The 24,944-nt window shown below is 42.1% G+C and overlaps 5 protein-coding genes across 5 annotated transcripts; 2 read left to right on the plus strand and 3 right to left on the minus strand.

The window, feature by feature from the left end:
- Positions 1-1,621: 1,621 nt before the first annotated feature.
- LRP88_01683 (amidase signature domain-containing protein) lies at positions 1,622-3,673 on the plus strand (the record flags this gene model as incomplete). The annotated part of the gene is made up of 1 exon (XM_083238359.1): positions 1,622-3,673. The coding sequence occupies one exon, from the start codon at positions 1,622-1,624 to the stop codon at positions 3,671-3,673; it is 2,052 nt and encodes a 683-aa protein (XP_083106864.1).
- Positions 3,674-4,189: 516 nt separating this feature from the next.
- Positions 4,190-4,806, minus strand: LRP88_01684 (prokaryotic phospholipase A2-domain-containing protein; the record flags this gene model as incomplete). Its single annotated transcript, XM_083238360.1, has 2 exons — positions 4,190-4,406; positions 4,466-4,806. The coding sequence occupies 2 exons, from the start codon at positions 4,804-4,806 to the stop codon at positions 4,190-4,192; spliced, it is 558 nt and encodes a 185-aa protein (XP_083106865.1).
- Positions 4,807-5,615: 809 nt separating this feature from the next.
- Positions 5,616-6,126, minus strand: LRP88_01685 (phosphatidylethanolamine-binding protein; the record flags this gene model as incomplete). Its single annotated transcript, XM_083238361.1, has 3 exons — positions 5,616-5,649; positions 5,700-5,733; positions 5,784-6,126. 3 exons carry the CDS (start codon positions 6,124-6,126, stop codon positions 5,616-5,618), a joined length of 411 nt encoding a protein of 136 aa, XP_083106866.1.
- A 1,151-nt stretch (positions 6,127-7,277) lies between these two features.
- On the plus strand, positions 7,278-8,320 carry LRP88_01686 (uncharacterized protein; the record flags this gene model as incomplete). Its single annotated transcript, XM_083238362.1, has 5 exons — positions 7,278-7,477; positions 7,532-7,608; positions 7,664-7,747; positions 7,801-7,869; positions 7,920-8,320. The coding sequence occupies 5 exons, from the start codon at positions 7,278-7,280 to the stop codon at positions 8,318-8,320; spliced, it is 831 nt and encodes a 276-aa protein (XP_083106867.1).
- Positions 8,321-16,835: 8,515 nt separating this feature from the next.
- Positions 16,836-18,961, minus strand: LRP88_01687 (uncharacterized protein; the record flags this gene model as incomplete). Its single annotated transcript, XM_083238363.1, has 3 exons — positions 16,836-17,257; positions 17,309-17,908; positions 18,790-18,961. 3 exons carry the CDS (start codon positions 18,959-18,961, stop codon positions 16,836-16,838), a joined length of 1,194 nt encoding a protein of 397 aa, XP_083106868.1.
- Positions 18,962-24,944: the final 5,983 nt, after the last annotated feature.

The raw sequence follows: 24,944 nt of genomic DNA on the forward strand, positions 1-24,944 counted from the left end.
AAAGACGTGGCAAAATCCTCTGGCCGACAAGCTGAAGTTGAACCAACGCTGCAGCGGCATATATGCGAGTGACACAGCCTTCACCAGATCGCATTCGTGCCTTTCTTTGTGTTAGCAATGAAGAATCATTGGTAAAGAATGACACTTGGCAAACCTCTGCTGAAGTTATGGGAATAGCTTCCATACAATCCTCCAAGTCGTCCTCTATGTGTTGCTTTCTCCTCCTAAGATGCTCTGCTTCAAGCTGGTTTGAGTTGAAGGCCTCGACCGTCCACTCGTTGAGGGCCCCCAGGTCGCCTATGGATTTCATGACTGTGTTATGGCACCCCATTAGACGTACGAGGTCAAAACTACAACTGGGACCTAGCCATTCCTCATAGGGCAACTTTGGCTTTTGCTGTGTCGCGATGCAGGCTAAAATGTCCATCCATAACAATACCGGAATGTGGAACGAAATCGCTGCTGTGGCTTTGTTTTCGAAAAGAAGAGGCAGCACTCGGTTTGGTGACTGTGGAAGTTGATGCCGATCGTTTATTGCGGTAGCGATCGAAGCCATAGCCTCGCCTTTTCTGCAGAATGGGTATTGGTAGGGGAAAACATGGTCGAGATAGTGCATCAAAAGACTGGCTTCGTCATACTGCAGGGGTTTTGGAAACGAACAGCCGGAGAGAATGCGGCTTTGCCAGGGTCGCCGGTCTAATGACGAGGTGGCATCTTGACAAGTAACTACAGGTTGTGGAGTAAGTACCCATTTATTCATCCTAGGAAAAACAATGACATGTAAGTAGAGCGTATTCGACTCACCTTCAAGGGTCGATGCGTGCGGGCTTTGCACTCGTGGCCGTGCATGACCCTGGTTTTTGGCGAGACGACGCTTCTTCTTCTGTTTGAAATTCTTCATGACTGCGCGTTTAATACGTTGTCTCTTCTGCTCTTCTTCCGTCCCTCCATCCATCCATGCTGGCTTCTGGCCATATCCGTGACAGTCTATGTGCCGACTCGTGCATTGTAGACAGGCTGTTTCTCCTCCGTCACACTTGACATGCCTTAGCTTACATGTCCAGCAGCAATCACTTTTCCTCGGGCTCGCCATTGTGGAGAATCTAGACGAAGGGTGCTACGGTTTGGGTTGGAGACAGGGAGAGGTGAGCCATGGGAGAACAGAGTCGAGGGAGTAGGGACTGCTAACTTGCTGAGTCAGTAATGCTTCCGAAGTTCGCTTCGAACTTCCAATACGGGGTTCGCCACGACCTTCCCGATTAGTATATGAATAACTTCGGAGATGATGTTCACACAACGAGCAAGCGTGCAAAGTGCGATAAACCTGTGGTGTTAGCAGAGAATGGGCTGGACTGGTTGCTTGTAGGTACATATGTGGTCAACTGGCTAGAAAGGAAGGCCGAAACGGGCGAGTTTCGCTTCGGAGAGTATGTCGAGCCGGGGGGTTGTGCATGTTGTCAAGGCATCACTTTGGGATCGTCAACACCACAATTGCGTTTATAAATACCGTGTATTGTCCCAAGAAGAGTCTCATCTCTCACAATCGACACGGCATCAACATCCATTCTATCTCAAGGCTCGCTTTTGCTTCCACCTTCACACACGTTTACCTTGCTTCATCATGGACAAGACCACATTCAGCCTGCTGGATGCCAGCATCAGCGACCTCAAACAGTTGCTCGGTGCTCGAGTCATCACCAGTGTTGAGCTTGTCTCTCTCTACCTTCATCACATCGGAAAATATGATTGTCGTGGCCCACGTCTCAATTCGATTTGCGTCCTCAACCCCAATGCCTTTGCTGAAGCCCAAGCCTCGGATGACTACCGCGCTTCTGGAAAGACACCCCGACCTCTTGAAGGCATCCCTTTCACGGTGAAGGATAGCTACAGAGTTGAAGGAATGACTGTCGCTGCTGCATCGCCTGCTTTTGCCAACCTCAAAGCATCAGAGGATGCAGCTATTGTGGAGTTGCTCCGCAAGGCCGGTGCGGTTGTCCTGGGAAAGACAAACATGCCCCCAATGGCGGACGGAGGTTGTCAACGCGGACTCTATGGTCGCTCTGAGAGCCCGTATAACCAGAAGTACATGTGCACTGCTTATGCTTCTGGTTCCTCCTACGGCTGCGGAGTCGCCACGGCGGCAAGCCTGGCTGCCTTTGGGTTCGCTGGAGAAGCCGTCACGTCAGGCCGCTCTCCAGCATCCAACAATGCGCTGGTGGCCTACACCTCTTCGCGCAGTGTCATTCCTCCACGGGGGTTATGGCCGCTATATCCGACTTGCGATCAGGCTGTCCCGCACACGAAAACCATGACGGACTTGTTCCACGTACTCAATGTTGTCGTTGCGGATGATGCTGCTGCAGGTGACGCGGATTTCTGGCGGTCACAGCCCTATGTGCCACTCCTAAAGGCGAGTGACGTTCGGCCGGACGACTATCTCTCCTTGGCTGATCCGGACGCCCTTCGACACAAACGAATCGCAGTTCCGAAATGCTTCATTGGAGTTGAGGGCGCCAGGCCAACGAATGCCTGCTCCGCTGGGGTTAGGGCTCTCTGGGACCGCGCACGGAAAGACCTCGAGTCTCTAGGAGCGACTGTTATCGAGACCGACTTCCCTCTCTTTGAGAATTACACTCGACAACACTTCCCTGGTCAGGGAATGAACGTTCCTGGTCTATCTCAGGAATGGGCGGCGCGTGAACGCTGTGACATGATTGCTTTGAGTTGGGACAACTTCCTTTGCAGCAATGGGGATGGCAAGATACCAAACTTCACCTTTGCTGAGCTTGATAAGATTCACCCACAAATTGCCCCGATGGACGACCCGTCCCAACACACCGAGTCGCAGAATCAGGTCCGCTACGAAGATATGGTGGCTGTTGTGAAACAACGGGGAGAAACCGGTCTTACGGACCTCCCAGGATGCGAGGATGCACTAAAAGCCCTGGAAGCAATGAGGAAGAAGGACTTGGAGGACTGGATGACTGAGAATGAGTATGATGTTGTGGTGTTTCCAACGAACGGCGATGTCGCGTTGGCTGATTCCGATGAGAATTACGAGTCGATGCTTGACGCTTTGCGAGACGGAGTCAAATACGCAAATGGCGGTCGATCGCTGAAGCACCTCGGAGTCCCTTGCATCACAGTTCCCATGGGGAATCTAGAGGAGGAGAAGATGCCAGTCGGCCTCTCGTTCTGCGGCAAAGCGTACCAGGATCAGGACCTCTTGAGATATGCGTTTGCTTATGAGACCGTGTCGAAGCGCCGGCAAAACCCACCTCTCACACCATCATTGCCCTCAGACCAGATTACGCTCTCGAGAGCGAGTTCTCGACCAGCTTCTCTTGTCAAGCCGATATTGAAGATCGTATCGACCAAGGCAATCAGCGAGGATAGCTCTGAACAGGAAGTCCGCCTGGTCACCGTGACTGGAACCTGTCACCTGGCAAGCTCTGGTGAGTCAAGCTCGCTGAGCGTCGTTGTCAATGGGGAGCCATCTTCTCAGGTGTCATGGGAAGGGAACGGATGGAGTTGGACAGCTCGTCTTACTCGACCCAAAGTCAGCGAGAAATACCCACCACCGGCGAAGGTGCCGAGGGATCAATTTATGATTGTGTTTGTCGCAAAGGCCGACAACGGTCGGTCAGCTGGCTCGATGATTTTACTAGATTAGATCACAGCATATGTAGTTGTGCTTGTTAGTTGGTAGGCCAGGCAAAGCCGCAAAAACATAGGTCCAACAGCCTCCAGCCTTCAAGTCAGTTTCATATAGAGCCGTGACCTCTGTACAGACATTTTGAAGGCGACGGTTGTTGCCTTACCTGTGGGATATCAGTATTGATCAACTTGAAGAACAAGATAGAATAATCAAGCGACTTGATACCTGAGTTTACAATTCCAAGTCCTCAATCTCTACGAAACCCACCGTTTTCTCAGCTGAATGTGACATCAACCCTGTGTCGTTAGGAATGATCTAAACTTTGTACTTCTAGTTTCGCTCATGATTATATTTAAGGGTAGCTTATCAATCAGGTAGCCGTGATTACTTAAGGCACGACACCAACTAAAGCACTAGGAGATATATTGCAGTGAAGGAGGAAGTTTTGTCAATCATTCATTAATCATGTGAAAGTCAATATGCTACTGATGGAGTTTCAAGGCCCAGAGCACGATGCTAGACTTTTGCCCACTAGTCCAGTCGAGGGAGGTCTCCCTTCTCCTGAGCTTCCTCGACAAGCTTGTTGTAAATCGCAACCTTCTCCTCATACTCCTTCACCAACTCGCTGTCACTTCTCTTGCCGGGAGTGGCATCATCACCACCAAAGGCACGGACGGCGGCATAGTAGACGTCGGCCAAAGCCCTGCATACACCCGATACGCTGACAGACTCGCACTGATAGTACAGGCTTGAGATATCATGTTAGTAATTATTCAAAAGCATTGAAGGGATGGGCGAGGAACTCACTCGGTCTTGAAGTTGCTATCAATGCGAGCCTTTCCGCTCACAGTGAAACGGCTCTGAGCACGGTAGTTGTTATAGCCAAAGTCGTGGCGGTTGCAGGCTGGGACAAAGGGGAAGCCAAAGGGGTTGTCGGGAGATGAAGTGCAACCATCAGAGTCCCAGTTGAGGGTTGGGGGGTCTCGCGCGTTACGTCGCGCAGTGAAGGTGGGCAACGAGACACCGAAGAGCAGCTGATCCGTCACCGTGTTGGCACTTTGACGCTTAGAGACGGACTCGTCTTTGGTGCCAGCTGGCAGGGCAAATGCCACTGGCAAAAGAGAGACGAGGCAAAGGCTGAACTTCATGCTGTCGACGTTGCTCTTGGTGATTGGCTTGTGATGGATGCTGAGTATCACAGACTTTGCGGTGCAGACTGATCGGCCTATTTATTCTTTTCTGAAGCAATTCACAGGGATACGCGGAATAATACCGCAAAGGCCGATGCGGCCATTCATGCTGGTAGATGTCGAGTTGTTGATCGTCCCGGCTGAGACCTGCCTTTTTGAGCAATGATCACTGCCTTGGAGGTGGTCACGCTCTCTAATTCTGCCTACTGATTTGCCATGTCTCGCCAAGCTTTCAAAAAGGCCGGCAATGTCGCAGGTCGGGCTGCGGGTTTGAGTAACTTTCCTGTTTCTCACTATGAGACATGGGTTACGACTTCGACATAGGCGCATGGCCTGGTCGCGAACCTGGATTGGAAGCTTGGTCTGAAATGGGTCGATCGCCGTGCGGGGACGGAACCATCGCGGTCAACTAAACGAGTTAGGCGCCCGGGTCCCCTTGGCAAGAATGGCTGGGGTTGCAGTGAATATGCTTTGGGAAATCTATGGCCGTTGAGCGGTGACATGCATGGCAAGGGGTAGATGCCAGTGGTACGTACGAGGCTGCGGGTTATAGTACAAGGTAGCTGTTTAGCACGTGGTGGGACGAAAGGAAAGGAAGGTCGTAAGACAGCATGTTGTTGATTGATGAATAATAGTAGCTTTTTCAGGTAGTGAGGAACTGGATTTGGTACAAGATACCCACGATGCCGTGCACAGTGGTTGACAAGGAGTGAGGGAAGCCCCAGACTAGGTGGGGAGCAAAAGAGGACACGGTGACACCCATGTCCCTAAACATTAATCAAGTTGGGTTGGATGGCAGGACTAACGATAAGTAATCTAGTCCATATTTCAGCATTCTGAGCTTCACTTACTGCCTCTTGTTCTCCGCATAGATGAAATTGGCAGCTGTGACATGTGAGCTTATGGCTTTGACATCTGACATCCAGGCTACTCACCAAAGGGAACAAGTCCGTTCACATTTGCCCAATCACGGACACCAGTTCTCTCGGTGTCTGAACCCCAGCGAACTCTAGCGCTGGGCGTGGTAAGATGCAGTCTTTTCCTTGTTCCGTTGGCTGGGATAAAGGCTAGGAACACGTAGCGATGCGGCCCAGTTCCGGCGGGGGGTGCTGGTGGCGTGTATTCCACCAGATCTTTCCTCCGGCGCCCGGTGACTGAATCTAATGCCAGGTATGACGCCCTGATCCAGTGACAGAACTCGGACCACTTGGGATCCTGTCGCGATGGAGCATCAGGGTCAGTCATAACGATGACATAGGTCATGCTGGAATCCGTCATGATGTCGGAAGGGACTTTAGCCCCGGCATGGTCAAGATGGACTGATGGCGCGTTTTGAAGGTATGGAGGATGGAGTATGTTTCCAAGGTCCGCACGGAGGTGCTTCCAAGCGACTTTCAACTCAAGGATGGGTATGAAGTCGTCGATAACGGTAGGAATGATTCGGGCTCGCACAAGCCTTTCGAAGTTAGTTGAGAGTCCCAGTATTGGGGAGTACATACTCTTCATGAACACGGTTCATTTCCTTATTCGGCGGGCTCATCATACGCTGTTCCGCAGCTACACCGAGGTAACCTTCTTCAGCAGCGACGTCCGCGCTGACCAGCCCTGCTGCGAAGAGCAACGCCAGGGCTTTCCATAGTGTGGAGCAGAGCACCATAGGATCGGTAGACGGTGGATTCAAGGGATTAAGAGACCCTGAAAATCAAGGATTGAATAGATTAGTGACAGGAAGAAGAATCAGGTGCGGTTGCCGGAGGTTTATCACTCGTGAATCTCCCCGCAATTGGAGAGAAGGTTCTTGAGAATGCGCCATGATGTCACAAAATAGTCTATCTGACGTCTTGATGAACCTATCGATGCTTTGCATCTTATCTTGGTCTACCATGGGAGTTTCAAGCACTTTATATAGGCCGGCTCAACTCATCAGGTCATCCATCGGCTTCTTGTTCTGCCTATTGTGGAGAAAGAGGCAATGAGTGCCAGCGATTGGAGCGCTTCTACAACCAAACTAGATGCTGCTGCCTCCTTCACCGTATGGAGCGTGCCGTCACATGTCCTCCACAAGAGGACTTTTAGGGGGCTGATGATGAGGCCGTGAGGGGGCGTACCCGAGGGAGATTGAACTCAACGGTTCTGAGTCGTGTAGGTAATCCAGTGCTTGTGGTAATCAAGAGACACGCTAGAACTTGAGTGAATGTCTCAACTCACATATATGTAGAAAAGAATCCAGTGTAGCTTGAAATTAGCAAGGTCCAGGTCCAACGAAGTTGGTGAGAAAGTGTCTCGTTACTGGTTGGGGTGGAGGGGATCCAAAGCGGGACCCCCACTGATCATGCAGCAGCTCGTCATCAAATATCAACCCTCAATTCCCCATCATTAACCTGGTTCATCTTTTAATCTACTCATTATTACTATAACAACCCGTCAAAATGTCCATGTCCACGCAAGACGCTGCCACCGTGAGGGACGGCTTCCCTCGCCCATTTCCCAACACCCCAAACAATGTCCTGGAGCAACTTCGTCTTGACGGCAAGGTCGTTGTCGTAACTGGCGCAGCAGGTGGAATTGGCTTCGCGGTGGCTGAGGCCATGGCTGAAGCAGGCGCAAATGTCGCTTTCTGGTACAACTCGTGCGTGTCATTGCCTGGTCTTATTTCTCTACCGCCGACGTCTAATTATCACAGTAACGACACGGGTATCGAAAAGGCCGAGGCCTTGGCTAAGGAACACAACATCACGACCCATCCGTATAAGGTCGATGGTGGGTGATGAATGCATGTTTCAAGGTCAAGACAACTAGCTAACGCTCTCTCCAGTGTCCAACTCTGATCAGGTTCAGAGCACAATAGACAAAGTGGTAGAGGACTTTGGGAAGATTGATGTCTTTGTGGCTAATGCTGGTAAGTTGACTCTGATCCCCGTGATTTATATCTACTCTAACAACACATGATAGGAATGGCTATTTCCAAGCCTATCCTTGAGCAAACCCTGGACGAGTACAAGAAACAGATGTCAGTGAATGGTACGAAACATGAGCCCAGATACACGAATAATACTAAAAATGAAGCGCAGTTGATGGCGTAGTATTCTCTGCTAAATATGTCGGCGAGGTTTTCCGTCGCCAGGGCTTTGGCAACCTGATTATCACCTCGAGCATGAGCGGCCATATCGTCAACGTTCCTACCGACCAGCCCGTCTACAACGCCAGCAAGGCCTTCGTCACCCATTTTGGAAAATCCATTGCCAGAGAGTGGCGTGAATTCGCCCGCGTCAATATCGTGTCGCCAGGATTCTTCGATACTAACATGGGCGCGAGTCCCGAATGTCTCAGCGAGGCCTACCGTATGTCCGTCTTTGGCAGGCAGGGTCATGTCAAGGAAATCAAGGGCCTCTACCTTTATCTGGCTAGTGATGCTTCTACTTACATGACTGGAAGTGATCTGCTTATTGACGGAGGATATGTGCTACCCTGAGTTTACTAGAGTCACGGAATAGAAAGACAGAAGGCTAGATACGGCGTGTATTTAAAGCATAGCAAAAGCCATGCTTAAGCTTGAGCGGCTGTGACTCTCGAGGCACATCAAAGGAATAGACTCTGGAATAATAAGAACTGACGATGGTGAAATAAATGCTATCCATATACGTAGTCTCTATTCTTAATAAACAATCGGTTAACCAAATACAAACTCCCGATAATTTGAAGCAATCCTCCCAACGCCTTCCTCTAAAGTCCACCCCTTCATCTCGCAAATTGCTCTGTACATGTCTTCAAGTTCGCCATCCATTCTATCGCCGGCGGTATGGAGGTCACTTTCAACCAAAACTCGATTGTCTGGAACTGTCCTGACGGCGTCTTCCGTCTTGGCCCTTGCTGCCTCTGAGGCGAGGTTATTAGTCTTTGAGAAGGAAAAGAAAATCTTGGCAGGGATCGATGGTTTGAGATACTGCTTCACCGCATCCGACTTTCCGCTGAAAGAGTGAAGGCATATGCGTGGGGGATATGGCTTGCCGTTGTTTTCCCCAGTCGCAGATGCTCTGTTCGTCTGATAGCCGTTTTCTTTTGCCTCCTTCTGTTGCGCACGCCGTCCCTTTATTTCGTGACCTTTCCAGCATGAAGTCAAAACGTCGTAGAGGAGCCCGTGAACTTGAACTCCATGAACACTGACAGCTCTGTCGAGTTCTCCGGCAAGACTCAGATGGGCTAGCAGAACAGTCTTTTGATGCGAAATTTGGATTCGAAACTGACTGAGTGGCCTCCTCTGCCTCCCACCACCCGTACGGGCTGGATCTCGTGAAGGCCCCGCCCCATCTTGCCATTGCATCGGCAACCGAAAGGCCTTGTCCAGACCAATTTCTCCAACCATCGCATGAAGATCAGCCAATAGTCTTGCCCTTGTTTCGGAAAGGAAGGTTGATAATGGTACTGGTGTCGGCAGGTCTTTCCAGAAGGCCGGATCTTCTGGGCTTGGGGACAGGACGGCCTTGTAATGTCTCTCCTTTGCAGTTTCAACGTCTTCGTGGTGTATGAAGGTAGGGTTCTCCTGGTAATCATCATAAAGCTCATGGGAGAACCAAGGATGCCGCCCGTAGCCCGCAATGACCGCAGTTGTGTCTCGTGAGAAGCACTCTGGGCTAATCACGCCGTGTGCTTTTGCAATTTCTGTCACGAGTGGTTGGTCTTGTGTTCGGGTTGCCATAATTGCTATCGCTCGAGCTTTCATGGTTGGTAGATCTGCAACAGACAGCATTCTCTCGGCGACATGGTTGTGGGCGTCAAAGACTCCAAGATGCCATGGAAACGGGTCTTGATAGGGGTGTGGCGGCTCCAGGGCCACACCCGGCTCTTCGTCTGGCGCACACATCGTGAACAGTGTTTGGCTTGAGTTGAAGATAAATGTTATAAGTTCATTTCTTCAATTCAAATAACAGGCGGTCACTATAAAGAGATGGCTGTGCAGCTGAGTCAGGGGATCTTATGAGTCATCTTCCACCAGTCAGAGTCGGAAGATTCGCAGAGCATGCCCTTTTCCGATGGATGTATTAGCCCGTCAAATTTTAGGCATCAGCTTATGTTTCCCTGCTTTCTCTTTACTAGATTTACTCAAACTACCAGGTGCTTGCAAGTGTCCGATTGCTAGATGGTGAAGGAAATGATTCTGATCAATAGAGTCTTGTGATGCTCTGCGAAAGGAACGAAGAGTAGACCAGACCAGAAGTTATTTAGATGCAATTGGCCTCAAGAGATTGTAATTCTTGCTAGCTACTGATCCAAGCTGGTGACACTGCCTGGATCAAATTGATCATCTTACCACGGCCCTCTTCTCTGCGATGGTGGGACATAACTTGGCGAACGGTACACAAAACACCTCATCAACCTGTCCTCAGCCTAAACAAGCCTCCTTCATCATAATACTGGAACCTGCGAATTAAACAGCTGGTCGAGTCTCACCTTGGTGTTGGTAAATGCACAATGCCATGCCAAGCCCCCAAAGCGATCCTCTCCGCCTCTGATCTGCGACTATGAGGGGCATTAAGATTTATAGCTATATATTAAGCTTTAATATAATATTTTTGAGGTCTAAAAAAATAAATCTAACTCCTCTAAAACTCTTCTTAATATTTGATATTATTATAATAGCCTAATAAGTAACATAAAAAGCTAAGAAAAACTTAGTTTTTAAGATATAAATAATAAAATATTTAATTAATTACTTAATTTCTTAATTATATATCTTTTAAATAGCCTAAAATATTTAATATTAAGAGATTAAAATAAATAAAATAAATAAAATAAATAAAATAAATAAAATAAATAAAATAATATATAAAATATAATATTTTTATTTTTTTATAATATTTTTTAAATTTAATTTAATAATAATTTTTATACTTATTTAAGATTAAAAATAATAATAATTATTTAATTAAATAATTATATATTAATTAAAGTATTTAAATTACTTAAAACTTATTTTATTATTAATTTAATTATTAATATATATAATAAGTATACGCCGCAGGTAAGTATGCGCCGCACTTTTCTTAACCTCTAGGATTAAAATTATAATAAAAATACTATAAATTATTTAATTAATCTATAATATTCTTCCCCAGATATCTCAATTACTACCTAATAGGTCCTTGCATTATAGCCGGGCTTACCGTAGAAACCATAACGCCGAACGCCTAGTCGCGCCGACCTTCCTTAACTATTACTCCTCGATGATTCCGCCACTACCTGAGTATCTATATCCATTTGATTAATTGCCTGCCTTCCTTTATCTACTATTATTACTCCTCTTTTCTATAATCTAGTCCTTTTTGCCCTCCGGCGCCGGCTTAGTATCTTATTCGCCTCTCGAAGGTCTTTAACCTTAGCCCTTAATAATATAATCTTATATATATTTCCCTTTATTGCCTTCGTAAGAGACTTTATAGTCTCTATAATTGACTCTGGGGAGTTACTATAGTGCCTTCTAATTTATCTTTCGAGGTATTTAGACTGAGATCCGGCCTTAAGTATAGTCTTTGGGGTCCTTAAGACCTAAGGGGTAGAGGGTTTAACCGCCTCCTCGGCAGGCATTGGAGTCTATAGCTATATATTAAGCTTTAAGACTATAGTTTCTAGGTCAAGAGGAATAAGACCAGCTCCTTTAAAAGCCCCCTTGATATTTCTTTCCGTTATAGTGGCCTTATATGCTGCGTAGAAGGCTAGAAAGAACTTAGTCTTTTAAACGTGGGTTATAGAGTATCTAATTAAATGCTCTATTTCTCGACTATAAGCCTTCTTAAGTAGCCCAAAGCACCCGACGTTAAGTGGCTAAAGTAGGTAAAAGGAATATAGTAGCATATAGAGCTAGATAATCTTTTTTTCCTTATAATATCTCTTAAATTTAATAGACTAGTAACTTTCATAGCTATTAAGGATTAGGAGATAATAAGAACTAATTAATTAATTAGTTATATACTAGTTAAAGTGTTTAAGCCACTTAAGGCTAGTCTCGTTATTAGTCTAGCTATTTTAGGTTATTATAATAGCTTAATCGCCCGGGAGGTTACGATCCCGGTACTAGTTAGTAAGGTAATATTAACCCGCATTAATAATAAATAGCTAGATTGCCTAGCCTTCCGCATTAATTACTTAAATAATTATAATCTATTCCTAGTTTCTAGGCTATATTAATTTTAGCTTTAAATGCCTTTTTATACTTATAATAACTATTTTACTTATAATTATGCCTATAAGAAAGCTAATCTTATTAAAATTATAGATATTATCTAATTAAATACTATACTTCGCGATTATATTTATTATAAGCTAAAACTAATCGTAGATAATAGTTAGATCTTTATACTTAGCTTTCTAGTAGTTATATTTATGAAAAAAACGCATCTTAAGCTCTAGGTATCGCCTAATAAAGTTTAAAGCCTAATGCGTACTAACTAGTAGCGCGTCGCGGTCGGTAAGTAATTAATTAGCTATTTCTTTTATACCACGTAGCTAGGGAGGAAATCCTCGCGAGTCTAGGTTAAGAATGAACTAAATAATGATCTGTTTTTCTAGATTAGATAGTTTGCGTGAGTTAGGGATAGTATTAGCTCGAGCTTGCATGCCGTTGCGTTAGTAGAAGAGAGTAGTATAATTGACTTAATAGAGCTTTGCGGCGCGTCAGAGACTAAGTTTTAGGTTATTTTAATAGGCTTGAAGGGCTAGAAGAATTCTAGCTTTATTATTTAATTATAGCATCTTGCGTGGTTGAGAATTACTTAATTAAATAAAAAGGTTATAAGTTAAGGGATTTTTATTTAATTCGCTTATTTATTTAACTCGCTTATTAAGTATATTATATTATAATTAAAAAGTAATTATTTATTATTTATTTAAGATTATATAATTATAAAAAAACTTTTATAAATCTAAGTTAAAAATTAATTAAGTAATAATTTATTTTTTTAGATTAATATATATAATAAGCAAGCATTATAGATAAGTAAGCATTATACTTTTCCTTACCTCTTTATAATATATTATAATAAAAATACTATAAATTATTTCATTAATTAAAACTATTAACTATACTCTTCCCTAGATATCTTAATTACTACCTAATAGGTCCTTATATTATGCCTAGGCTTACTGCAGATGCTATAATACTAAATGCCTAGTCGCACTAACCTTCCTTAACTACTACTCCTTAATAATTCCGCTACCACCTAAGTATTTATATCTATTTAATTAATTCCCTACCTTCTTTCTTTTACTATTTATTAAAGACTTTTATAAGAAAGGTCTTTTATAAATAATTTTAAAGAATTTAGCTTATAAAATAGAAGTCTAATAACTTGCTACCCTATAGTATATTATTAGCGCTATTTAATAATATGCTTACCTAAGCTATAGCTGCTTAGATTAGCGAGATATTACGGAGTTATATAAACTTCCCTCCTAGGTAATTCCAGACATATAGGGTAAGTCACGTGACCCAGACTTAGGGCTTTATTCAAAGCCGAATAACTCCATTAAAGCCGGTCTTCTTATATAGGTATTTTCTATCCGGTTTCTAATACCTCGAATATAAAACCCTATAGGTTTTATCTTCCTTATGCAATAGCCCGGCTATTAGCTATCCGATTGATATATACTATATATGGTTAGAAGGCTTCAGAAAGGAGATATCCGATGGTATAACCTTTATCCAAATCGGGCTAATAGATTCCGAGCTATCAGTTATAAAAGAATAGCTTTCCCTTAGAATAGTTTTCCTTTCTTAGATCTTTATACACTGAAGCAATATAAGCATAAAGACCACCAATCAGGAGCTGGCCTTCTACCCTATACTCTTATCTATCTTGTGACCTACCTTTATTGGTCTATAAGGTGGTAATAAAGCATCCTCTTTAGTTACTACTAAACAAATACTATGAATTGCCAAAATAGGCATTATTCTGCGCTCATACATTAGTGAGCTAGGATTCCCATCCTTGAGACTAAGCTTTAGCCAGTAATATGCTCAAACGTGAGCCGCGGATGAGCTGATCTTCTGCCATTGACCTATGAGAGCCTTGGATCGAACTACCGCCTTCTAGGGCTGAAAGTCGGTCACTCCGTGTCAGCATGTGTCAGGAACAGGCCGCGTGGTTCGCTTATGGTACAAATAGGGAAATCCCACCATCTCAGGCCAGGCACGGATTGCAACTCGCTCACCAAAACCTCACGCAATGCCTGGAGTCCCGCGTAGCCGAGGCTGCAACAATTGCCGAAAGATCAAAAAACGAGTAAGTGATATTAGACACACTACCTCGTCCGCAAAAACTAACTCGTACCTGAGTGCGATCAAGCGAAGCCAGCCTGCGGCAGATGCACTCGCCTTAAGCTTACTTGCACGGGAAGTGGGATTCAGCGTTGGACCTTTATACAGCAGAGTTTCGACCGTCACGGGCAGCATCTCATGGTCAGTCCAAGAGCAGGTCCCAGTAATGGCACCACGAGAACCGCTTCACATCTCGTTTCTATTCTCGAAATTCAAGATGTCAGATACAACTTGCGGCACTTTGGTGGCCCGTATTGTATCGAGCTCCTTCGCCTTTTGGGCACCAATACGGCGCTGGACGCATCCATCTCTGCCCTGATCGTTTCATACCGTGCGACTCAGTGTAATCAGCCTCGAGTGGAAGCTCTCACTCGGTATGGGGCTGCAATGAAAGTCTTGAGGACATCCTTAAACGATGCCAATCAGTCCATACTTCAAAAGATGTTTACCGTTATCAATATCGCTCTCTGTCAGGTAGGTAAAAGGGATTCAACTTGGTGGTGCATGGCTGATTAAAATTCTGGCTTGTAGCAATGGATTAACCTGACACGGCAAGAGACCTCAACGCATCGCGAAATGCTGGCACACCTTCTCCAGGCTGCGGTGGTTACTAAGAGACTAGGAGAGATTAGGCCAGAGTTCATAAATGGACTCTGCCAAATTATTGTAAGCAATTCTTGAAAGGAAGTTGGTGATGGACAGGCTGACTGGCTTTTCAAACTTCAGACATGGGAGAGCATGGTCAACCCCAGGGTCAAGCTGGGCCCCTGGTTCTGGGAAGCTCTGCGTGCATGCAACCGCCTCCGCCCGCATGTATGCCGGCAAGAGGACCTGCCGAGTAGCGAAGTAGGAGTTCATGCTACCGCATCGCTATACCTCCGTGAACCAGAACAACACCTAGATCAACTGAAAGATATCTATAGCCTCATCCAGAAGGACAAGCCCAAGATACGCCGAATCATTGAACAGTGGACTAAAGCGACCGATATAGACACGATGCTCCGCGTTTCCAGCCAGTTCGGTTACCGGTTTGGTTATGGGCTACTACTGTCTCTTGGGCCAAGGATCAACCGCTGTCTCCGCAGATTCGACAAAGACCCGACCCTGGTTATAGAATCGTACGAGTTCTGTGACCAGGCAATAGTCATAGGGAGACAGTGCCTTAGAGTCCGACCTTTTGGGGCTGGGTTTGTCCCTACCTACCTGAAGAGTGTCTGGGCGTCAACTCCAGATGACTATCAATACCTTGAGCTACAAAGATTGATGGAAGAGTTTGAGAAGGATTTTCAAGGAGTGGGATACGTGGAGCAGGCTGAATGGATAAGAACTCAATTTGATACAATGGAAGGGGTTGTCGAGTAATGTTAAAGGGTTAAATCGCTATTATATTTGTCTCACAAGGTACATTCATCAAAGTCTACTTAATTAATATTCTAGCAACCTGGCTTTCTTTATGTATTAATGCTGCTATTATTATTTTATTATTTTTAGAAACTGTTTTTACTTATAATAATACTATAATTACTACTAAAGTCTCTTTATTATAATAACATATATGTATAGCTTGCGTGATAGACAAGTATGCGTGATAAAAATTTTAACCTTCCTACTAGAAATCGCATTAAAAACACTATATACTAACATGCTTAATAAGCATGCCGATCAGACAAGCATGCTAATCAAAAATCCCTCAACCTACAACTATTCTATTTGATTAATTGATTCTCAACCACGTAAGATGCCACGGTCAAATAGAGAGGCTGATATCCTTCTTGCACTTCAAGCCTATCGAAACGACCCAAAATTAAGCCTCCGACGCGCCGCAAAGGTCTACCAGGTTAACTATAATACCCTCTACGCCCGACACAATGGCATATCTGCGCGTTGCGATTAGATCCCTAAATTATGTAAACTATCTGATCTAGAGGAATAAATTATTATTTAGTTCATTCTTAACCTAGATTCGCGAGGATTTCCTTTGCGACTGCGTGGTATTAAAGAAATATCTAACTAATTACTTATTAACTGCGATGTATTACTAGTCGGTAAGCGCTAAGTTAGAAACTTTATTAAGTAATATAAAGAGCTTAAGATATAGTTTTTTTTAGAAATATAATTATTAAAAAGCTAAATATAAAGATTTAATAGTTATTTATAATTAGTTTTTATAAAAGACTATAAAGTAGAGGAAATATAGTCTTTAAAGCCTATAGGGTAGGTAATAGAGATAAGAGGTAAATAAGTAGTAGAATTAATTCTTATAAAAAGCTAATTAGCTAGGTAAGAAATTATAGAGTAATAAAAGTAAATTAAATAGGTAATAGGGTTAAATAGAAAAGACTAGCTTCTTATTAATATTTTTATTACCCGTTGGCTCATGTGGGGCTATCGCCCCAGGCGAGCCAACCTAGCAAGCTAGGTTGGCCCGAAAACTGCGGGACAGGCTGAAAACCCCGGGACATCGGAGAAGCCCGATTTTAGCCGTGATTTGCGCCCTTTCCGATCTTTTGATGTTCACAAGGCGTCCAAAGTGATATTTGAAGCCCCAAGAGAAGCAGAAGTGATGCCTTTTGCGATGCTGAAGGGAATGACGTTCCTGAAGACTAAGATTGAGCTATAGAGGCCGCTGTTGCGGCACCCAGGCCCTGCCGCCTTGAGGGACGGCTCTTCACGTATTTTAAGGTGTATCAACGTCAATTGAACGCGGCAGACTGGCTGATTGAACCTCTCTTTCCCTCCTGATGATCTCAAGGATCTGATCCAATGCTGAAGTGTGTGGTTGAGGTCGTGAAGGGCACGGTGTTGAAGCCTCTTCCGGCGGGGGCGATGACTCGTATGAGGGGGTCATCGGCGGCGAAGATCGCTGCCAACGGGGGGTTGCTCGCTCTTCGTGAAGAGTAGTGATCTCGATCAAGGGAAGGTCTTCTTCTTCTTCTTCATCGTCTTCATCATCTTCTTCGGCCTGCCGTGGCGGCTCGAGGTTGAAGGTGACCGTATCGTCGCTGCCGGGGAGGGCGGTCCAGTCCATCGCGCTAAGGGGCTTCGCGGCGTGCGTTGCTTCACGGATCGAGTCTCTGACTTCTTGCGGCAACTCTGTATCTATCATAAACCCGTCAGTCTTTTCATTGAGAAGTTGAGTCATCTGAGAACGTTGTGTATCCATAGATAGATAGTCCTTATCCTTCCCTGTGTGTTTAAGCCACTTCTTGAACTGTAGCTTCTTTTTCACGCCGTCAACGACGACTTCCTTATTATCTCGCCACTCTTCCTTGAGCCTCTCGATCTCCCTGAGGAGTACAGAGCGCACAGAGCGAATCTGCCGCCGATTCTCCTTCTCACGGTCTGCGGCGATGACTTCTGCTTGCTGGTCACGGAGATCCTGCAGACTGACACTATGAGTGAAGTCACCGACGGGCTTGGCCCTCTTTCCCCTCTTCATCTGGTTGTATCTCTTCTCGATGCGACTTCGCCGGTCATCCATATACATAGTTACTATCTCCTCGAGAAGAACGGCTTCTATGACGACCTTGCGGACTTCCTGCAGCCCCGCACGCGTTAGGGAGGAAAAGATATCGAGATACTCCTCTGTGACGCGTTTTGCGGTATCAGAGGCGCGTTGGAAACGTGTATCTGACGGAAGAAGGGAAGCAAAGGCAGGGTTGACTGCTTTCTTTGCCTTTATCTGCTGCCTGAGGAGGAAGGCTACCGCGGGGTCGGGGTTAGGGGGAAAGATGCTAGATTTCTTAAATCCTAATATGATATTCTTTCTGGTGAATCCTTCATCGATTATCTCCTAAAGTCACGCCTCAATTAGCAGGTCTTCCCGTCAGATACTAACTGACTTGCCTATAGTCCTTTCATGAAGTCAAGGCGCGAGAAGGTGATATTGCCTTTGCGCAAAGCTCGGCGGAGAATCTTCTGATATGTATTCTTTATCGGCTAGAAGACTCCTATATCCATCGGCTAAAGAAAATGCGTAGAATGAGGAGGCAAAGGAATCATGAGAATCTAGAATTTAAGGCAATACTCGCGGAAGGGAAAGAGGCCGTATCCCGTGAATCCATCGAGGATAAGAAGTCGCTAGATCTCTTTACTTAGATCATAAGAAGTAAGAGGAATATCGTATTGAATATACTGCCTTATGGGATCACGAAGGAATTCATCGCAACCAAACCACTCTACGAAAGGCTTCCCGCGGCTCTGCACCCTCGCAGACTTCTCCTAGCTATATCGGTTAAACGCCTGCGCCCACTCGAAGGTAATCTCGCCGTTAGAGAAGGTAGTCTCTGACTTGGCAAAGCGTATCTGCGGATCGGCATCGATATAGGCGTAATCTAGTGTAGGGAACGTCTTAAAGATAGCCCACGGTGGCACCGTATCGCCCACCGCGTTTCCCGTACCGATAAGAGAGCAAGTCTCGCGGTTTAATGGGTCGAGCACCTAGGTACGTATCTTCTTCCTTGTGCGGACGACGAGGCACTATATCCGCTCACGCAAGCAGCCAACTCGGATCCCGGCCTAGTCGGCATTCTAGCATTCAGAGGCATAGATATTAAATCTCCTGATGGCCTCAGTAAGTTGTTTAAACTATTCCTTTAGGTCGGTGATGCCGCCTGCTTCCCAAGACTCACGAGACTTATCGACGGCCTTCAGGAAGGTCTTCTGGAGCTCCGGATGATCCTCACGGAAGGTTGCGTACCATGACTTACCCACAGGCTTCGCTTCTGGGTCCCTACGGCGGCGAAGGGTGTTGGCGGCGTCCTCAATCTCAGCCTTGGAGGCAGGAAAGCCGGCTTTTTCCATCTAGGTGACGAAGGCGACGATGGCATCTTCTTCCTCGCTCGTCAGGAGGCGCGGGCGGCCCGGCGGCCTCATAGAATCAGGGTTCTCGAGCTTCTTGATGAGGCGATCAACTGCAAAAGAAGAAGAAGCCTTATGCTTAGCCGTGGCGGCCCTGACAGAGATTGGCTTGGTGACGCCGGCAGCAACGCGATGTGGCCGGTTAGCGAATCTAGCACGTGATGCGATCACTTCCCTCGCAGCCTTAAGGTTATTTGCGGCACTCATAATGAAGATAGACGCGAATGCACTAGATTGTACTGTCTTATGTTGCTCTTTTTAGTGTTTTCAGGTATGAAGTTCATATAAATTCGGATGCGTCACGGTGAGGGGCTGTCCCGGGGTTTTCGGCCTGTCCCGCAGTTTTCGGGCCAACCTAGCTTGCTAGGTTGGCTCGCCTGGGGCGATAGCCCCACATGAGCCAACGGGTATCTAAATTAATTAAAAATCTAAGGAGTTATCTTAAAGAGAGAATCTATAGCTTATATATCTAATTGCTCGAAAAATATTAGCCCGATTTAGATAAAAGTTATACTATTAAATAGCCCTAATTCCGGGCTTTAAAGCTTTATTAGTTTTACTAATTACGAATAATTAAAAGCTAAGTTATAGCATAATAGAAGTTAAAACCTATAATATACTCTATAAGCAAGTATCCCATATAAGCAAGTATCCTAAAAATCCCTTAACCTCTCTTCTTTTTAATTAATTAATTAATTCTTAACTACTAAAGATATCCTAATTAAATAATAAGGCAAATATTCTTTTTATACTTTATGCCCTTTAAAATAACCTAAAATTATATGTCTAATGCGCCGTATTAATTTATTAAGTCTATCCTAAGAAGCTAGGTCGCCGGCAAAAAGGCATATAATCTCAACGCGATACTATCCCTAAATCACGTAAGCTATTTAATTTAGAGGAATAGATTATTATTTAATTTATCCTTAACTTAGATTCGCGAGGGTTTCCCCTATAACTATATAGTATTAAAGAAATAGCTAACATATATAATAAGTAAGTTAGCTATGCAAGCAAGTTAGCTACTTTTCCTTACCCTAAAGATTAAAAATTATAATAAAAATACTATAAATTATCTAATTAATTAAAACTACTTACTATACTCTTCCCTAGACGTCTTAATAACTACCTGATAGGTCCTTGCATTATAGCTAGGCTTACCGCAGATACTATAATGCCGAATACCTGGTCGCGCTGACCTCCCTTGACTATTACTCCTCGATGATTTAGCCACTACCTACGCATTAATATCTATTTAATTAATTACTTGCCTTCCTTCCTCTATTATTATTACCCCTCTTTTCTATAGTTGGGTCCTTTTTGCCCTCCAGCGCCGGCTTAATGTCTTATTTGCTAGTCAAAGCTCTCGGACCTCTGCCCTCACTAGAGCCATCTTATGCATATTTCCCTTTAGTGCCTTAGTAATTGACTTTATAGCCTCGATAATTGACTCAGGGGAGCTACTATGATGCCTTTTGATTCGTCTCTTAAGGTATTTAGACTAAGATTAGGCCTTAAGTATAGTCTTTGGGGTCTTTAAAACCTAAGGGTTTGACGGTTTAGCCTCCTCCTCGGTAGGCGTTAGAGTCTATAGCTATATATTAAGCTTCGAGACCATAATTTCTAAGTTAAGAGGAATAATCCTAGCTCCTTTAAAGGATGCCTTAATATTTTTTTCTATTATTATGGCCTAAAATGCGTTATAAAAGGCCGGGAGGAACTTAGTCTTTAAAATATAGTTTATAGAGTATTTAATTAAATGCTTAATTTCTTAATTATAAGCCCTCTTAAGTACGCTAAAGTATATAATATCGAGGGGCTAAAGTAGATGAGATAAATGAGATGGCATATAAAGCCGGATGATCTTATTGTCCTAGTAATATCTCTTAAATTCGATTGAGTGGTGACTTTTATAGCTATTAAGGATTAAGAGATAATAGCAACTATTTATCCGCTTAGTTATATGCCGGTTAAAGTGCTTAAGCCACTTAAGACCGGTCTTATTATTGGTCTAGCTATTTTGGGTTATCGTAATAGCCTAATCGCCCGGGAGGTTGCTTTCTTGATACTAGTTGGCGAGGTGATACTAGCCCGCACTAATAATAAACGGCGGGATTGACTAGCCTTCTGTATTGATCGCTTAAATGACTATAATCCATTCCTGGTTTCTAGGTTGCACTGATTTTAGCTTTTTACGCCTTTCTGTGCCTATAACTACTATTCCGCTTATAATTATGCCTATAAGAAAGCTAGTCTTATTAAAGTTCTAAATATTATCTAATTAAATGCTATACTTCGCGATTATATTTATTATAAGCTGAAACTAATTACGGATAATAGTTAGATCTTTGTACTTAGCTCTCTAGTAGTTATATTTCTAAAAAAAAACGCGTCTTAAGCTCTGGGTGTCGTTTAATAAAGTTATGAGCCTAATGCGTGCCGACTGGTGGCGCGTCGCGGTTAGTAAGTAATTAATTAGCTATTTCTTTAATACTATAAAGCCGAGGGGGAAATCCTCGCGAATCTAGGTTAAGAATAAAGTGAATAAGGATTTATTCCTCTAGATTAGATAGCCGGCGTGATTTCTAGATAGTATCGCGTTAAGATTGGATCCCTTTATGGCGATTAATAAGAGTATTGTGATTGACCTTATAGGCTCTTGTAGCTTGTCGGAAGCTAAGTTTTGGTTGATTTTGATAAGCCTGAAGGGCAAGAAGCATTCTAGCCTCATAATTCGTAGATGATATGCTGGGTGATTAGGAATCAATTGATTAAATCGAGAAGATGTTAGGTGAGGGATTTTTGGCCAACTTGCTTGCATGGCCAACTTGCTTATCATATATGTTAAATATATTTATAATATTATATTAAAATAGCTTAAGGTTAAAGTATACTACTATAGCTATAAGTATCTTAAATAATATTCCTATAAGTATTACTATATAAGTCTCTTAGGGATCTTTTACTTATTAATCGCTATAAATAATTAATTATACCTTAAACTTAGTTAAACTTTTATACTTATTAAGTTTATAGGTATATACCTAATAGCATCTAAGGATTTAATACTTTACGGCGAGTACTTAAGGGACCTTCTCCTAGGAGCTAGTTACCTTATAGCCCTATAAATAACTCTTTTTTACTTCTTTAAACTTATCCCTATAAGGGTATTATATTAGCTAATTATTAGATAAGAGAGAATAAAGGTTCCTCTAGTAAGTGCTAATTAGGCTAGCTTTCTTCCTTTTAACTACTCTTAGCGAGGTCTTAAGGGCGTATATATCTGCTCTCTTAGGCTCTTCTTATGCCGAGGCGCTTAGTACCCTTACCTAGAGTCTTATCTCTTTTTAGCTTTTCTTTTTATTAATATATGTTTATTATTAAAGCGGTGGTATATCGCCCTTATAGGCTAGTATACTCCTATTAAAGTTTCTAAGGTACCTACCTTATGTAGCTACTACTAGGTAATTAGGCTAATGCGCTCTCTATAGGTTATCCTTAAGTCTCTTATATAGTCTTATGCCTGCTAGAAAAGCAGCTTTCTATAATATTTAATATATAGTCTATTCTTTTAATAACTCTTCCCTAGAGGGTTTACCTTTATCTTTATTATTACCCCTTATGCTAATAGCTATTAAGAAAGCTATTAGCGGAGACTATAGTAGAGTTAATATAAGTTTAAATCTTATCTTTATATAAGAGGTATTACTTAAGGTTTATTATATATTTATAAAGGTATTAATATATTTTTTTATATTATTTCCTTTTTTATTAATATCTTATATAATTCTTATATTTTCTCTTACCTTAATTAATTAATTAATTTATTATTATATATTATATAAGTTTATTTTTTAATTTCTTTAGTAAGCTTTAATAAGCTTTTATTAAAGTATTAATACTTATTAAAAATAATATTTTATATTATAAATATTTTATTTCTTAATAGATTTTAGATCTTATATAAATTACTTAATATATAACTAATAAGGAACTCTAACTAGGCCCTTAATATAAGCTTTTTCTTTTACTTATAGCCTAGTTATATATTACTTATTATAATATATACCTTATATCTATAAGATTATAGGTATAAGAGGTTAAGCTAAGTAAAAAGGAGCACTTACTAAGATAAAAGTATAAATAAAATAACTTATATAATAACTTTTACCCCCTAGAGGTAATAGGCATTTAATTATAAAGATATATTATATAAGTTATTATTTTAAGTTATAAGGCTTTTAGAAAGTTAGCTTTAATTCTTATATATTAAGCTTTAATCTTAATAACTCTTATTATATACTTTATATCCTTATTTTAAGCTTAAGTATTTAAGACTAAAGGCTTAATAATAATCCCATAAGTACTTAATAATTAAGTAATATCTAAATACCTTAATAGCTTATTATTAGTCTTAATCCTTTTTACTTTAATCTTATATTAAGTTAATAATATTATAAGAAAGTTATTTAATATTATTAATAATATATTAGATATTTATTCTATAAAATAAAAGTCCTAAGTATAACTTATTTCTTAATATATAATTATTATTATAAAAGAGAACCCTATATAGCCTTATTTAAAGTTATAAAAATTAATAGCTAATTAATTACCTAGCGAGGCTAATATAAAAGAGTCTCTTAGTGCTCTTTATATTTATTTCTTTATCTTACCTTAGGCATATAAGCTATACTTATATATTAAGATATACTTAGCAAAGGTTAAATAGGCGCCTCGCATAGCATTTAGTAGCTATAATATAATATTAAGGCCTAGGTGGCTAAGGCGTTAATACTATTGCTTTATATCTCCTTAGATTAGTTATCTCTTTATATATATAATATACTTATTTCTCTGCGGAGGAATAAGCGCTAAGTTATTCTTTAATAGTTCTATAATTATAATTATCGCCGCGTCTTTAGTAAGCTATTAATACTTAAGGACTTATTAGTTATATATCTCTTTAAGGTAATATAAGAAGCTATAATCTAATCTTCTTAAGTAGTTATTTCTAGAGCTTATATCCCACTATAGGCCGCGCTTCCTTAGCCTTATAATAGAGACTAAGTTACTTATAAATTTCTTATAATATATTATATTATATAGCTATAGCTTCTTCGGCGAGCTATTAGCTCCCTTTATAGTAATATTAATAGATTTATAACTATTAATAGCTATAAGGATTATTCCTACTTATAGGAAGTCCCCCGGCGCGGCAGTAATTAGCTAAATAAAACGCGAGAGATTATTAAAGATATATATTATAACTCCTAAGTTAAGAATAGCTAAGTTTTTTAGGGCATATATTAATTATTATAAGAAGTAAAAGGTAGCTTAAGCCTTTTCTTAATATCTATTAGTTAATTACTTTAATATATTTAATCTTTTTACCTTTCTAACTTATTTTATAAGTAAGTAATTAGTAATAAGTTACTAATTAATACTCTTTTAGATTATCTCATTAGGGTTTTACTAATATAGTCTTCTATTCTTAATAATATAAAAGTAGCCTAATAAGAGGTAAGAGCTATAATAAGCCTCGTATTTGCCCCCTTTTTTTTCTTCTTCGCTTTATTTATATTTAATAAGGCGACTACTACTTCGGCTATCTCTCGGCATGCCCTCGTGGACTAATAGGCTATACAGATTCCATCCTCTTAGCGCTCCTTAATAGCCTCTTCTGCGCCTTCCTCTTCTATAGAGGTTATTTCTTTCTTAGTTATTATTTATATCTTTAATGCTCTTAGTTATATTAGTTAGCAAGTCTTTAGCGACGGTAGGACTAAATGCTCTCTTTATAGCCTTTTTGCGAGCTATTAGGTAATTATTTATAATGCTATTTAGGAAGAATTATATATCTTATAATACTTCTAATAATATAAGGGTATTTTTTCTTATCTTTATTAGGTATAATAAGTAGTAG

Source organism: Fusarium phalaenopsidis, assembly GCF_050370095.1.
Source record: "Fusarium phalaenopsidis strain FUZ10S chromosome Unknown contig_32278, whole genome shotgun sequence".
NCBI lineage: Eukaryota > Fungi > Ascomycota > Sordariomycetes > Hypocreales > Nectriaceae > Fusarium > Fusarium phalaenopsidis.